General features: G+C 38.6%; 1 protein-coding gene across 1 annotated transcript in view; it reads left to right on the top strand.

Moving 5' to 3' along the window:
• Positions 1-2,804, top strand: part of BARD1 (BRCA1 associated RING domain 1) — a 103,878-nt gene extending 101,074 nt beyond the window's left edge. The window contains exons 12-13 of the mRNA XM_049768328.1: positions 1,299-1,396; positions 2,393-2,804. Coding sequence (XP_049624285.1) covers positions 1,299-1,396; positions 2,393-2,725 — 431 coding nt within the window. The 3' untranslated portion in view covers positions 2,726-2,804. The remainder of the gene's footprint in view (positions 1-1,298; positions 1,397-2,392) is intronic.
• The last annotated feature ends 14,588 nt before the right edge of the window (positions 2,805-17,392 follow it).

The following is a 17,392-nucleotide window of genomic DNA, read 5'->3' as shown; positions in this document are numbered from 1 at the left end:
GGATGCCTAGGGAGGAATTTCTCACCCCCTCCCCCCAGGACCCGATTAACCAGGCGCATGTTTAGTTTCTTTAGTGGGGAGGGAAGTTCCTAATTAGTGCTCAGGGAGCCCCTTGGACACTGTGAGATTCCACCGGCAGCCAAGTCAAAGAGTTCAGTGCTTGGACCTGATGACATGCTGCTGAGACCCAGTGATGCCCCTGGAGATCATGAGGTCCATGGGAACCTCCAGAGTTACAAGTTTGCTGTACTGGCCGGGTGTGGGGAGATCATCCATGCTGGGGCCTTGCACATAAAGTGCATGTGCTCTGCTGTTTTGCACTCTACTCCTCATCCCTACTGTTTGGTTTTTATGTACTGGCACATTCATTCATGTAAAGATATTCTTAGGAATACACTGCAGATATTAGGAAATTTTAGGAAAGATGATCACTTTTAAGTGATGAATAAAAAAATTTTAGTGTTTACTAATTCACTCTTCATCCTCTTTGTAGACTATAAATACTGCAAATAGTGAGAGTTATTATACCAGTCTTTCTGGATTTCTGGAAAATGTACATTCATAATGTTAATATAGCTGTAATCATAATTTTTTACTAGGACTATTAGAGCAATGGCTAGTTTTGTTCAATTAAAACTAGAAAGAAAATAGATATAAATTTAAAAATAACCAGAGAATAGTATTGTGATTTTAGCATTGATTTTTGTTCTTATAAAAATATATTTCTGAGGAGTAAGCCCTGAGCATCACTGGCTATGCCCCTCTCTGAGTCCCTCTTCCCCAACTCCTGGTACCTGAAATTTAGTACATGTTCGGTCTGTTTGAGGCCCTAGGTTTGATCCCTGGCACTGCATTGCTCCTCCAAGCACCACTGGTTGTAGTCATGGTGGGCTTTTACTACTTGATCTCTCAAGCACACATCATTTTTCTGAACTTATGGGGAGTGGCCCTTTTAACACACACACACACACACACACACACACACACACACACACAGTGGCCCTTATAACACACACACATCCCGAGTTTGTCTATCTCTTCTATTTGTAACAGTGTTGATTTAGATTTGTTGGGAAGGAGACCAGTTAGTGATTTGTTCAGTGATCCTTCGCTTTGAAGAATATATTATCTTTTTTTTCTTATATGAAAAACTAGCTTTATTGCCTCTTGTTCTGTCATAACTCAGGTTTCTATCATAGAAAAATAATACAGTCTTGAAGAAGAATTCACCAGGGTAATTTACTTAACTCAATAAGAATGAAACAGTGCTTACTTGATATTTATTTTGCTTTTGTCAGGGGTAAAAGCATGTCTACAAAGTAAAGAATGGGAACAGGAGGAAAAGTATGAAATTCCTGAAGGACCTCAGAGAAGCAGACTCAACAGAGAACAGCTGGTATTTTTCTTTTGATATTATTGTTATTTTTAGAACTTGGCATTATTATCACCATCAGGAATACCTTTTCTGCCCTTTCAATAGTACAGGTGACTGACTAAAATTTTAATGGTGCTTGTTTCAAGCACTTGATTCTGAGAGATGATCTTGATGAGCAGTAAAATCAGAAGGTAATAATTTCCTGCTGTTAATGGCTTTTTGGCATCTTGAACATTCCCATAAACCTTTTAGATTCTGAGGTAAGTCTCAGATACAGGAAGTAGCTTGAAAGAAGACTTAACAGCTGCTGCTCAGATTCAGTTACCATATGTCTTTATCGCCACATTTTGCATGTTAATGGATAATATTCCATTATCGGTTGATAGATAAGTATATTAGGAATGACGAAGAAAAATTTTCTTAGAATAGAAGTGTGCAATTTATTTTTCACGAAGCACACTGAGATGTGTTTTATATAGTTAGTTTACTCCATAGCCATGATTTCATAATGTGCTGTATTCCCAAAAATGTGTCCACAATTCTTGGTGTCACTCTCACTTTGATTTAGCATGCACCTGAATATGGAAGGAAGAATGTATCAGAAAACGGTCTATGGATAAGATATGACACTCTTGAGATTTAATTAAACTTAATCTAGTATCCCTGAGCATATTTCATACACCCTAGTTATTTGGGGATTTTAAATCCCACCAGAGGAGAATGACCATTGTTACAATAGACACTGGTTAGTACTTTCTGTGTTCTTTTGTGGTGTACGTACAAACACAGCTAAAGGCTGAAAATCACAAGTACCCAAGATAGTGACTAAAATTCAAAGTTGGAAAGTTGCTTTGCATGAATATTTTTCTTGCCACAGATAGTTCGCTTGAAATAGAGCTTGTCTTTGAATATCAATAAGTAGACTCCTTGCTACTTGGAACTCTTGCTTTTATTTCTCTTTGATATGTTTGAAAATATCTTGGTCTACTCTTAGTTTTTATTTCCCTATAATTTCAGTTGCCAAAGTTGTTTGATGGATGCTACTTCTATCTGGGGGGAGTCTACAAACACCACCCAAAGGACCATCTTATTAAGCTCATCAATGCAGGAGGGGGCCAGATTCTCAGTAGAAAGCCCAAGCCTGACAGTGATGTGACGCAGACCATCAATACCGTCGCTTACCACGCCAAATCTGATTCTGATCAGCACTTCTGTACCCAGTATATCATCCATGAGGATTTGACCATTTGTCGCCCAGAGAAGGTTCGACAGGGCAAAGTCTGGATGGCTTCTTCTAGCTGGCTTATAGACTGTGTGATGTCCTTCAAATTGCTTCCTCTCGACAATTAAACACTTTACCCAAATGAGCAGTTCAGGCAGACTTAGCTAATGTAAGAATCCAGCCACTTCAGTGGATCACACATCTTTGGCAATAGACTCCTCATATGTAATTTCACTCCTTGAATTAAAAGATAAAACTTATTCTAGGTTAGGAATTTATTCTTCGCTTACTATTTAGATGCTGAGATTACTTTGAAGATTTTCTTTTCTTAAAACTGGCCTATGTTTTTGATCATCATGTCTTTTTATTCAAATGATCAGCTATCAAGAACTAATAAGACTGAATTAGTACTATTGGTTAAACATATAAGGAATCTTAGATTTTTTTTTTTATGTTCTCTGATACCTGCAACAAGAAAAAGCGTGTCATACTTGAGCATACAAGAATAAGGTCAAATAATGTGTTCGTATTTTATTATAATGAAAATAGAGTACTTGGTTTAAATGTACTGTCACTGGTATAAAACTCTTATGTCCAAAGTTGTCTTCATATTATTACACTGTGCTGATTTGTTTCCTTCCAATTTATTTGAATGCCTGTTCCTAAAATTTTATCCCTTTTTTAAAACTTATCTGTTCACAGAATCATGATTGAACTGTACTATTCTTTCATATAAAAATGAACATTGGGCTCAGGCTACATATTTTTATTACATCTACTTGCTGAATGTTAATAACTTCCAATTTGTTTATGTTATTATATGTCTAGATGCTCAGAGCACATTCTTTAGGATGTTGTAATATCAATATTTCTTAGAAGATTTTGCCAGGGTAACAAATTGTCAATCAGATGTTAAAATCAAGAAGAAGCAGTCTTTAGTAAAGGTTACTAGATATTGCTAAAATGAGTTTTTTTTCAAGGTCCTGATTTCTTCCTAAGCGTTATAAAAATACTTCTAAATTGATGTGGAGTCAGTCATTGGTATTTATTTGTTTTCCCTTTCTTTTTTGAACAGTGCATTGTAAGAGGCCTAGTAAGGGCTGAGAGTAGCTTTCCAAGCTGCAGAGCTATGGACGGGGTCCATTGGCATTGGCCAATGTGCCAGGGAGATCTAGAGATTTAGGGTGTTCTCATTTGTGAGTCAGTAGTGTAGACTCAATCACTTTCAAATGCTTCTCTTTTAAGAAGCAGAGTTTTCTCAGACATTATTTTTTAAATGAAATGAAATGTGTGCTGCAGTTTTAAAGAGTGAAAGGAAGATACTGTGGCATGCCAGAGGATGGTTTGTTAATCCCTGGAGTTGGAGATTGAGAGTCTCCAGATGATGAGCTTCGTGAGAATTATCACCCACTTAATTTGGGATTTTGAGGGTCTGCTGATTATTTAAAAATAAATTATAGTTTAATTCCTACTTGACATTGGGCTTTTCCCATAGAAGAAAAGAAATACAGCCAAAATAATATATGCTGACCTTGACCTTCAGAGGTGATTTTGCTCCCAACATTTTCTTTCCAACCAGTAATGTTTGTCCCATATTTCATTTTAATAGAGAATGATGAACTTTGTATCACCAAGTTAGATACTGTCTGGATTAAATAATTTAAGGCTTCCTGGGATTTGCATTGTCATTTTTGATTTATAGCTGACTTTAGTCACTTTCTGTTACTCATTGGTCACATTCTTAGACAGGTTCAGTCTGTTCTCTGAATTACTGTGTGTAAATCACCATTGGGGGTTGCTGTGTGCTTTCTTCCCTCCCTCCCTCCCTCCCTCCCTCCCTCCCTACTCCTTCCCTTCCTCCCTCCCTCCCTACTCCTTCCCTTCCTCCCTCCCTCCCTCCCTCCTTTCCTCCCTCCCTCCCTCCGTTCTTTCCTTCCTCCCTCCCTCCCTCCCTCCCTCCTCCCTCCCTCCCTCCCTCCCTCCCTCCCTCCCTCCCTCCCTTCCTTCCTTCCTTCCTTCCTTCCTTCCTTCCTTCCTTCCTTCCTTCCTTCCTTCCTTCCTTCCTTCCATCCATCCATTAAGCAGTTTTGTTTCTGATTTCTTAAATAACTATTTTGACAGCAATTGATCGATGTTAAAGCTCTTGAAGCTTTTCCATATAGATTTTCAGGTAATTATTATTTTTTATTATTGAATCAAGCTTTCTTTTAATATAAATCATTAAATTTACTTTGTTTTATTTTTATCTATGGAAATGATTCTAATAAATCCTCTCTTTTAAAAAATATCAATGCTTTTAAAATTAGTTCGGAAAAAATATGTCCACTAAAGTATTGGATACTTTATTACCATAAATACATTTTGAATTCAGTATAATCTTGTTAAGTTTGAATGATAATTAAGAGCATCAGTTTTTCTACTTGCAATGTCTTCCTGGTTCTATTATAGTTGGCTGGTTTGTAGCTTTTCCGCAATATTAAATTTGACTTTATTTTCTAGTTTTACTTGACATTTTGCAGATTTTCCTCAGCCACTAGCTAGATACTAGCTATTTTGTAATTACTATTTCTATTGATAAAATTTACTCTATATGATTTGTTCTTTTTTAATTTTTTTGACTTGCTAGGAAATGTAAGCCAGATAGGAACTAAACCAGAATTCTAACTGAAATGAGGACAATGTGTGTTCTGATGGTTTCCCTAAAATTAATACTTAAATTTTCTTAGATAACACTGGTCAATTATTTAATGTCTTGATTTCTTTTCAGCAAGCATTGTGGATTAGGAAGTTAAATGATTTCTACAAAAGATGATATTTGGGGGAGGCTTGATATTTTTTTGCTTTTTTGTTTCTTTTTTCCCTGTGAGGATGAAAAGCTGCAAAATGGAAATGTTGTCACATGTGTATAGCTGTGATTGCCTCCATGGGTTGGGGCAAAAATAGTTTTTTGAGGGTTCATGGGTTTCATTATAGTCACAAATGCCTGTTCTTTAACCAGAGCACATTAAAGTGGTAAGAATTTTACCAATTTTATTTAATCATAAGGAAATGACAAATTATGGATTTAATGGCTGTGTTCACAAGTCATTCTTTTAGAAATGTACATCAAAAGCTATAACATGAAAACACCAAGCATTTCTAATGTCGTTCTGTCAACTGAAGTGTATTTTGTTTGGCTTCTTTGTTTAGGGATTGTTGATGATTATATAACTTTATAAAGCACCAAATGAACCTTTTCAAAGTGTACATCCTTACTCAAGAACAAGCATTAAACAGATTTCTAATTTAAAGGGTTTGTGGCTAATCCTGTGGAGGAAACCATTGACATCCCTGGTTTTCTTGTCTATCTAGCCCTTTCCCATTAGCTCCAGGAACCTGCCGGGTTGGATATATTGAAAGGGGCTAAACGCTTGCTTTGACGGTCTTCAGCCTAGTTTGCCAGCTGCTGCACTGGTTTAGCTAACCTCTCTTTACTGCTGTGCTCAAGTACTGTACATCAAGGGACATAAAGATATGAAGCAGTATTGAGTCGGCACTCTTTGAAACATATATGGGATACTACGGATAGAACCAAGGGCAGCTGCATGCAAAGCAGCTCTAGTTGCTTGAAAAGCAGCGTTTTGATAGCACAAATCAACTCAGTCCTGATTAGCCTTGTTCCATTGTCTGTAACCCCAGCTCAACTACTTATCTGTTCACTATACTATCTTGGCGTTGGAATTAAACCAGAACCCAACCTGTTTATTCATTTCCTCTCCTCTAATGTCTCACCAGCCCTTCTGCACCAGTTCAATTTTTCAGCCATGCAGCCTTACCTTTCCTTTAAATGATTTTTTTCAATTTCATTTCCTATGTGCCAGTGCTTTGACCTGGATCCCAAAAGAGTTTAGTCCTCCATACATAATATATGCTCCTTAGAAAGTAGTCACCAGATATTGCCAGCTTGTCACAAATCCTTTTGGCCACCGCAGCTTGTTTCTGCTTAAAACAAGGGGCTGATCTTTTCTGCTTTTATAATTTGTGAAATTCAGATTTGTGTTAATAACTACTGCAACTATCCAATCACTCCCATTCATTCACTGGTCCCATTCTTTTCACCTGTTGACTAAAACTGATAATTATTAAATGAAATATAAAGATATTTTTATGATTTTTGTTTATGTTTTTAAATAAAAATAATTTTACCTGTTTTTTAATAATTGCTTTAAAATGTTACATAATCACAGAAAATATGTAAGTTACATAAACATCATGAAAGTAGTTAAGTTCAGGTGCCATAAACTGACAAAATTATTTTTGTTTTTCTGTTGTAGTTTTTTTAAAAGTTGTTTGAATAGTCTCCTCCTTAACACTCCTTACTGTCTCACCCTTCCATTTTATTTTCTTGGTCCTTGGACGTAATTGAGTTAATTTACAATCTAGAATAACAACTACTGATATTCTTGTCTTTATTTTAGGGCAAGCATATAAACAGCTTCTACAACTAAGGGATTTAATCTGATAGTTATTTTTCAATGAAAATTAATTTATCCTCATGTTTTACCTACCATGCAGTAAAATATAATTTTTTTGTTTTGTGTTGGGCCACACCCAATGATGTTCAGGCCTCACTTGCTCAGGAATCATTCCTGACTGACTTGAGAGCTCCTATGTTGTGGTAGGGATTGAACTCAGGTCAGCACTTTCCAAGGCAAGTTCCCTACCCACCATACTATCACTCCAGACCCTTACACATGATTTTCAGTACTTAATAGTGTTGTGGCTTATCTAAAAAAAATCTGAAATATTGACTCTTTGGATCACTTCTATTATACATCTTTACATATATTTTGCTCCTGGGAGAAGGGAGAAATTTTCTTGACAATGTCAAGCTAAGTCAACCATTTATCATTCATTACCTTCTCTAGAGAATTTAGAGGATAGCCTACACATTTAAATTGAAGCTTATATTTGTGCTAAGAATTCAAAAATCAGAAAATGAGCTTAATTGCTATAATATTCATGAGCTGATAAAAATTTACATGAAGTATTCATAAACACTGCAGTACTTCCTTGGGTAGTGGGACTATGGAGTGGGTCAAGATATCAGGCATAAGAGATGCTGAAGGCCATCTCACCTTAGGATAACAAAACAGTCCCAGAGTTTAGTTCAGAGCTCAGTAGCCACACTTCCCATGGTACACATTCTAAGGCTAATGTGACTAAAGCTCAAAGCATCAGGAACCCTGTATCTGGTCTCTTAGAATGAATCTCCTGTCTTGGACATCTGGGAAGGTGAGGTGGTATTTAATCTCTCATGCGGCTACTCCACTTCTACTGAAGTTACATGGTATCAATATAACTGGATTTTTTGTTTGTTTTGTTTTGGAATCAGACCCAATTGAGCTCAGGGCTTACTCTTGGTTCTTGAAGATCACTCCACATGTATGGGAGGTGAGGGAGACCTCACCCACCACAGCTGATTTTTTTTAAGACTCAGGTGGGTCTGAAAAACTCATCTCTTATTCTAAGCAGCACTAACAAACTAGTCTGGTAGAATATATTTCTCCCTGCTGTCTGGAAGTCAAGTGTTCTAGGTCTAGGAAGCCTTCAATAAGAAAATGTCTTAAGGAAAAGTAGCAATGACTATCAATTTAAATGGAAAATATTTTTAGTATCCCTTTCCCAAAATAACCTGCCAAATCTGATGCCATTAAAGGAGTCCTGAGAGGAATACATACTTTTGTAAACAAGTTTTCGGGAAGAATCTTGGAGGTGTCACTTCGATTGTCTTAGGTAGCATTGTTTGTGGTCGTTTGAAAACATACCAGAATCTTAGATCCCTCTGAAGTAGAAGCACACATTCTCTGAATTTCTTCCAGTTAGCAGATACAGGTACTAAAGTAGGTCTTTTATCTAAACCAAATGGTGTGACTCAAACTTCCCAAAAAGGGAAATCACTGTATATCATCACTAAAACGACCTGTTTTAACTCACACTTAAGTTATCTTTTGTTTGTTGCCCCCTTCATTCCTCATGCATGCCTATTACATGGGATAGTTTTCTGTCAGTATTTCTAGCCCAGTACAGCAGAAATGGTTTTCTACCAAGAGGTCATGCTTTCCAAGTTGGGTGTGGAAAGGATTTAAATTAAAAAAACAAACAAACAAAAACACCAACAACAAAGTAATGTCTTTGGAGGGTAAGCAGGTAGGGCACTTGCCTTATATGCAGCAGACCCTGGAACTGCATTTGGTGCCCCAAACTTGTCAGGAGTGATACTTGAGCACAAGCCCCGAATTTTCGTACACATGGTCTTCAAATTAAAGAAAAAACACTCAGGGGCCGGAGAGATAGCATGGAGGTAAGGCATTTGTCTTCCATGCAGAAGGTCAGTGGTTTGAATCCCGGCGTCCTATATGGTCCCCCAAGACTGCCAGGGGCTCAGGAGTAACCCCTGAGCGCTACTGGGTGTGACCCAAAAACCAAAAAAAAAAAAAAAATGAAAACAAAAACAAAAAAACACCCAGGGGTCTGAGTGGTAACACAGTGGCAGGTAATTTGCTTGCATGTAGCCGATCCAGGACAGACCTGGGTTTGATCCCCAGCATCCCATATAGTGCCATGAGCCAGGAGTGATTTCTGAGTTCCAGAGCTAGGAGTAACTCCTGAATGTCATGAGTGTAGCCCAAAACACACACACACACACACACACACACATTATCTATGCCTTGCATGCAACTGACCCAGGATGGACCTCAGTTCGTCCCCCATGCCAGGAGTAACCCCTCAGCATCACCGGATGAAACCCTCCCCACCCCACCCCAAATCTACATTTGTTGGGAAAGAAAATGTAAGGAGAAATATAATTTGAAAAGAACCTTAATGTCTATTCTTGCATTTCCCATAGTTGCATGTCACTGCTTTGACCCCATTCATTCTTAGGAATTGACTTAGAACCTGGCCCTCACCATTTAGAGGTTACTTTTCAGATCCAACTACTCAGCAACATAAAATTGTGTTTGTGTATTTGACTTAGTGTGACTCTTCTGTATGTATTTGAATGCTTAAGATATATTTCTAGGGGCCAGAGAGATAGCATGGAGGTAAGGCGTTTGCCTTGCATCGGAAGGATGGTAGTTCGAATCCCGGCATCTCATGTGGTCCCCCGAGTCTTCCAGGAGCGATTTCTGAGCATACAGCCAGGAGTAACCCCTGAGTGCTACTGGGTGTGACCCAAAAAACAAACAAACAAACAAACATATATATATATATATATATATATATATATATATATTTCTAAAGCTAAAGTGTGTGGAATGTACAATAGAATATGATGCTGTATGTTCCTTAAAGTCATTACTATTAGTAATAATTATTTTGGAGCAAAGCCACACACAGCTGTACTTAGGGCCTACTTCTGGTTCTGCAGTCAGAGATCACTCCTAACAGGTTGTGGAAACTATATGGGGTGCCAGGAATCAAACCCCGGCCATCCATGTGCATGATAAACACACTAGCCACTGTGCTCTCTTCGACCCCAATAATTTTTTTTAATAAATTTTTATTGTGACCAAAGTGCATTACAAATCTTTCACAGAATTATTTACGGTACATAGTGACAATGAGGGGCATTCCCACCACCAGTGTTGTCCTCCCTCCGCCCCTGTTCCCAGCATGTATCCCACATCTCCCTCCTTTACCCCCCAGAATACTTGTGTAATTGGTCTCCACTTTACAGCTTGTTGTAGACTGGGTATCCTGTTGTCATTGACTTTGAGTTTGGTGTTCAAATCTGATCATATTTTATTTTCACTACATGTTCATATGACTGGTCCTGGTATCATCCTTCCCCTCCTCATTTTATGAGGCTGAATGATTCAAGTTATGTGATTCTGTTGGAGATAAAAAGGATAAGAAAAAGAGAAGAAAAAAAATTGGTAGCAACTGCCAAAAGAAAAACAATGCACCCAGAAAAGAAAATCATCAAATAATAACCACAAGAGTGAAAAAGAAAGAAAAAAGTGGAAGAAAAAAGAGAAGGAAAATAATATCAAAAACAAAACAAAACAAGAAAAAGAAGTGCTGGAATGGCAGGGTTTGGTGTTCCACACACACACACACACACACACACACACACACTTTTTTTTTTTTTTTGCATTGGCACAGCAAGTATTGGGGAAGAAAGGGAATTTCCGTGGCCTAAAAGATTCAGGGTTTCTCCACCCTTGAAGCATACCATCATGAGAACAACCACTGATTCCATACATACTCATTACCACATCCCAAGGGCTTTTTTGTGGTGCCAGGAAACTTTCCTTTCAGTTGTGGATGAGAAAATCAGGCCACTGTAGCTAGCCATCTTGGTATTTGCACAGGTCATAGGACAAGGTCTAGGTTAGAGTCTTTACGGTTCTAGAGTTTCTGTTCCATCATTGTTCTTGTGTTCAGTCTTCTGTAACAAATGTTCCCTGTTTTTGCTCAGTCCCTAAGCTGAAGCCTAGGATATTATTGTTCCAAAGGTTCTTCTCAGTCTCTGTTGTCAAAGTTGAGCCTCTGTAATAAGAAATCTTAATTTTTGTAAGAGTCCTGAGGTAGGGTCCTAGGGTAGGGTTTTCCTTTTTGGTCCCAAGGTAAGTTCTGCCCAGTCATGGTTGTCATAGTCAGTTTTCTGTAGTTAGTGCTCTTATTTTTCACAGTTCAAAGGACGATATGTCTTCTGATTTCCACTTAGTGTTAGGTGATGTGATAGGACAACCTGGTCTTAGGTCAAGTTGTCATTTCCTCGTTGTCCTCATCATATCAAAACTGACACAAGTTAGTGCCAGAGCGATGTTATAAATCTCCCAACGGAGCTTAGTTCCTGGTGGTGCAGGGAGCTGTATCAGTTCTAGGTCTGGGATCTGGGGTTTGGGATTGAACTAACACTGTCCAATCTCATGGAGACTGAGTCCCAGACAAGACGTTATCTTGGTTTTCATACCATGCAGTATCAAAACTGGTGAGGATAGAGAAAATATGTGTATATAAAAAAATAGAACAAATAAAACTGAGTTAAAAAAGAAAGGTATTTGAAGAAAACAAGTGATGGAGAAGGCTACCTGTATATTTAGGAATACACATCTTAAGATGCATTATTATAAAGGTATTAAGCTTACATAGGCAATATAGGCCTCCCAATTAGATCTTTTGAGATATTCTGGGGAGTGAAAGCCAAAAGGCACTTTTTTGTATCACAGACCTTGGTCTTGAGTTTGAGACATGATTTGCCGCGTTACGGAATCATGAAGTGTCCTTGATCTGGGGTTTTTGCTGAAGCTGATTCTGGTATCATGCAACAGTCCACTATTTGATGGGGGTGAGGGGGGGCACAAAGCATAAGTCAGCAGGCGTGTTGGTTGTAGTTTCGTACCGAGGTACGAGATGGGGGACTGAGAGTGTCTTTCATTGAGGAGCTGGATGGTGGTCTGTTGGGGCAGGAGATCGGTCTTGGTGCCTAACGAGTTAAGAACTGAGGGTAAATAAGGGGAAGATCACAGATCCGGGTTGGGGGATGAGGGAATAGAAGAGACTCTGGTGTGGGGTCGGGGCAATAATAAGAGGGGCTATATACATTATATAGATGAATTGTTTACGGTTAGGCTTGGCAATCAGAGAGGACCACTGTATAGAAAGACACGTCTACATTAATACTGACTTTAGAGATCTGTTTGAGTGTTATCCTCCAAACCTTGGGCATTCTGTTTCTTTTCCTAGAAACAGTCTAGAATTAAGAACATTTTTGGATTATGGTTAAAAAGTATATTTGTCGCGTGAAGGCCAGTCTGGTGTGGGGGATGTCAGTCTCCTGCACTAAGTGGTCAGCACAGGGGCCTTTGGCTAGCTGTCCTGCCCAGAGCCCCCAACATACCAGTGGAAGAGGAACAGAGAAGTCCTGGCGTGTGGGGTCTTCTGACAATAATGTAGTTTCTTAATAAGTGCTAAAGTTCTGACAGCTGGTGACAAATATGGATTAGTATTCTGGGTTTGTACAGAATGATGAACAAATATGATGTTTAATTTATATTGAAAAGGCATGAGTGCATTTTGAAAAGTAAAGTCTGTGAAGATTTTTTTTATTGACCTTTCTTTGCAGATATGTGGCCTGAGGACAAAGAGCAGACAATTGACTTTCCTGTAAGTGCCCTCTTATTTAAAGTGCTTTGTGAAGATTCACTAGCAGTTATATATACACAGTTTATCCTTTACCTTCTTAAAGATGTAGATCTGGTTTTACATCTTAAAAGGCACTTGAACAAGCTCCTAATCCTTATTTATTCACCAATTTTTACATTGATTCATTGAATATTTATGGAGAAACTACAGAGCTTTCTCACCTGCAACAACTAAGCAGAATAAGACACAGCAGCATCTTGGATGGGCTCATCCTTACAGGAGAGTCAAGCAAAGAGATGATGAAGTCACTGCAAAAGTGGATTACGTGCAGTGGTGGGTTCTTGAGTATTATATGAAAGACCTCAGGCGGCAAAGTTAGAGTTTATTGTACAGTTTAAGTAGAAAGGGTTGGTCCTTATCCCAGTGGCCAGGCCTCACTTTTACCCATGGTGGACAGCATTATTCACCTGTCCCATATTGCCCAGTTTATATCCTCACCATCTGCTTGCCTGTCTTCACTCAATGATGGCTTTACATTGTTGTTCTCAATCCATTATACACTTGGCTAGTTTGAAATCTTGTCACTGGGCCTCTCTCAGACTGTCTTTCAGCAGTTCCTTGACAATTCAGCTTTCCTTAGGTCTTTTTTTTTTTTTTTTTTGGTTTTTGGGCCACACCCGGCAGTGCTCAGGGGTTACTCCTGGCTGTCTGCTCAGAAATAGCTCCTGGCAGGCACGGGGGACCATATGGGACACCGGGATTCGAACCAACCACCTTTGGTCCTGGATTGGCTGCTTGCAAGGCAAACACCACTGTGCTATCTCTCCGGGCCCCTTCCTTAGGTCTCTAACCACAGTTAGATATGTGTGCACCTTCTGTTTCTACTTTCTGTCTGGGCCTCAGTCCTACTTGATTCTGTGGTCTGTATGGGTGAATATGACTATGCACCTGGCTGGGAACTTTTTTTATTTGCTGCCATTTTCTACCCCAGCCATTTCATTACAGGTGAAAGGTAAAACTGACCAACTAAATTAACTAGTTCAACTGAACTATTCACCCTTCCTCTCTCTGTAGCATTATGTATACATTGTTGTTTTGTTTTGTTTTGTTGCTAAAATAGCAGGACTTTGTTTCTGGGTCCCGAGGAACAAGATGGCAGAAATCGGCACACAAGTGGGCATGCATATGTCAGGACCAGCTTCTAGAAATGTACTCATTTCCTGGGACTCAACAGTAGAACCACTGGTGTTCTAGATATAATCAGTTATTTTTGGAGTTTTCTTGGTTGTCTCTTGACCGGGAAGTGGGGTGGGGTCACACCTGATGGCACTTGGGTTACTCCTGGCAGTGCTCTGGGGACCTGGGATGAGGGGGCTTGGATCTGAGTCAGCCATGTGTCAGGCAAACACCCTACCTGCTGTGCTATCACTCCAGTTTGTGTGTGTGTGTGTGTGTGTGTGTGTGTGTGTGTGTGTGTTTAAGATATGTGGGTCTAATTCTTTGTATCAGACAATTTAATACTTTGATCTTCTCTAAATATTTTAAATTTTTACTTGAGTGATAATTCAGGATACTTTATAGAAGAAAGAGAGTGACATGTTATCAATGTTTTATTAGACAGGTTTTTTTTCTTTAATTAAGAAGTCAAGTCAGAAATAGGAAATGCAGCTTGCTGAAGCCATGAATAGGAAATGAGGTTTTTGCTATCAGTGTTTAATTTGCTAAGTTAGCAACTTTAATCTCAAGATAATTTAAACAGTAGTTAAGGCTATCCAGATTTATTTCATTTACCTTCTCTTTTTCTAAAGTCAATCTATTTTAATATTTATGTTGGTTTTCTATGCATTTAGATGTAGTCATGAAGATGGTTCTTTTTTAAGAAAGGTTTTATTTTAAATAAACAGTTGACATTTTGAATGTTTCCATTTTTGTAGCAATTTGTATGGTAGTTTTAAAAGTCAAATAATGTAAATTGATTTAGTATAAAAAGTATCCTCTACTTCTCATTGGAAGTCTTCATAGTTCCCTTTGATAGTCGCCTTCTATAATATAATGTGTGTGTTCCATTCTCCCAGAGATCCTTCTTAGAAACTTTCTATGGTGGTTCCTGTTATGGTGGGTGATCACTGTAGCTCTCAAAGATCCCTTTTTTCTTCTAACAACGCATAAGTAGTATAGGCCTCTTTTGTTGTTGTTTTGGGGTTTGGGCTATATCTGGTGGTGCTCAGAGGATACTCCTGGCTCTGCACTCAGAAATCGCTGCTGGCAGGCTCAGGGGACCATATCTGATGCCGGGGATCGAGCCTGGCTCCATCCAGGTTAGATGTGTGAAGGACAATCACCCTACCACTATTCTATCATTCTGGCCCCCAATATAGGCCTCTTTTCAGCATTCTCACAATAATATAATGACCAGAAATACTCATTGTGTTTCAAGTAATTTCCAATTATATTTCCCTTAACTGTTTTTGCAAACATTTTTTCTTCAATTTTTATTAGTTTTAAGAAAATCTGTATATTTGAACTTACGAATACATCTTTCACGGTTTTCTTATGTCTCTTGAAAGGGTCTCATATTAGATTTTTGATTTTTTTTTTGCCTAAAACTAGCCTTTTTGGTAAAATAGATAAGTTTTCATTCTGGAAATAGGGTTCTTAAAACTCACATTCCCTGTTGCCTTCCTACTCCTTTTGGATCATGTTATTTTCATCCTGTAGCTGACTTTCTCACATCTATTATTATTCCCTATTGGATTTCCTATTTTCTCCCCACCACCCTTTTTTCTTTTTTTAATGTTTTTAGGTCTATGCATCAGAATGCTTAGGTGCTACTCCAATTTCTTCAACTCAAACTATACAGTTGGATAATTGATTTGAATCTTGCTGCATGCAGGGCAAGCACCTTAGTGCCTGATTTACTCTTCTGGCCCCTCTATCATTATTTTACCTTTTTTTTTTTTCTTTTTTTGATCTTGAGCCACACCACGTGGCACTGAGGGGTTACTACTGGCTCAGTTCTCAGAATTTACTCCTGGCATGCTTAGGGGACCATATGGGATGCTAGTGATTGAACCCAGGTTGGCTGCATGCAAGGCAAATACCTACTCGCTATGCTATTGCTCTGGCCCCCTATTACCTTTTTTTTTATTGTAAGAATTTATTCAAGGGGCTGGAGAGATAGCATAGAGGTAAGGCGTTTACCTTTCATGCAGAAGGTCATCGGTTCGAATTCCAGCGTCCCATATGGTCCCCCGTGCCTGCCAGGAGCAACTTCTGAGCACGGAGCCAGGAAAAACCCCTGAGCACTGCCGGGTGTGACCCAAAAACCACCAAAAAAAAAAAAGAATTTATTCAAGAGACAAGATTGATTAACATATTGAAGTAAACTAACAATATAATATAGTAACATAACATAAAATATAATTAATGTAATATAATACATGTAAGTCAAAGAACATTTCTGATTAAAACACAATTTTTATCATAATGGCTTACATATCTTTCACAGTAATATTTTAGGTACATGTTAACATTGAATCAGGGGAATACCCATCACCAAATATGTCCTCCCCCCCATCTCAATTCTTTTTCTGCAACCCATATACCCCACCATCAACCCCTGGGCTGCTAGAGTAGGTGGTCCCCTCTTTGTCTAGCTTACTATTAGTGATCATATATCTGTTTGGTCCCGGTACCCTCCCTTGTTTCCCCCTCTATTTAAGAGGCGGAGCTAGATAAATCGAGTTATATGGTTTTGCTTGAAGGAAAGAAAAGCAATAGATTGGGGTACAAAATAAGAAAAAAAAAGAAGTCAAATATGCTGAAAATGGGCGGAGTCCTAGAGGCTTTCAACCTCAGTTTGAAAGAGGATGTAAAAAAGGTAATTGAAACACCACAACAATACAGAAAGAAATATCAAATTAAATATTCAGTGAGCACTACAGCAGTAAAGACAAGCACCACATAATAGTCTCGGTTCTGAAATCAAATCATGCTGTAGTGCAAAAAGAAAGAAAGATAGGAGACATCAACTTCAATATCTACACCAAAATAAAGACATCAAAAAAATCGATCAATTGATAAATAAATATGTGAAAAAAATGATTGTTTTGTGCTTTTTTTTTTTTTCCTTTTCTTTTTCCCCCTGCATAGGCACAGTAACTATTGGGGATATTGTAGAGGCAATTCTCTTGGCCTAGGAGATAAAGGGTTTCTCCACCCCTGAAGTATACTGTCATGGGATTAACTATAGGCTCCTTGCATGATCATTTACTCTCCCCTCAGTGCTTTCACGGTGTATGGAAGACTTCTGCTTTGTCTTGGATGGTTAAATCAGACCTCTGTATCTAGAGATCTTGGTGACTGTGCAGCTCAAGGAATGGAGTTTATGATGAAGTCTTTCTTTGTGGTTCTAGCAGTTATGCTTCTTCAGTGTTGCTTTAATCCATCTTCTGTAGTTGGTGGTCTTGGTCATTATGTTTCTCCTAGGATGGAGCCTGGGATAAGGTCTTTTGTTATGCTTCCATAAGACCCGTTCAGTTGTTCAGTTGAGGTTGTCAGAGCTCTGGAATTGGAGATCTTGTTTGTTGAACAGATCGTATACCAAAAGCTAGACTAGAGCTTTTCGTTGCTGCTGTTGGTGGTGGTAGTCCCTGAATGCG

Source organism: Suncus etruscus, chromosome 1, assembly GCF_024139225.1.
Source record: "Suncus etruscus isolate mSunEtr1 chromosome 1, mSunEtr1.pri.cur, whole genome shotgun sequence".
NCBI lineage: Eukaryota > Metazoa > Chordata > Mammalia > Eulipotyphla > Soricidae > Suncus > Suncus etruscus.
Note: the sequence above shows the minus strand (reverse complement) of the source record. Positions and strands in the feature narration are given on the sequence as shown.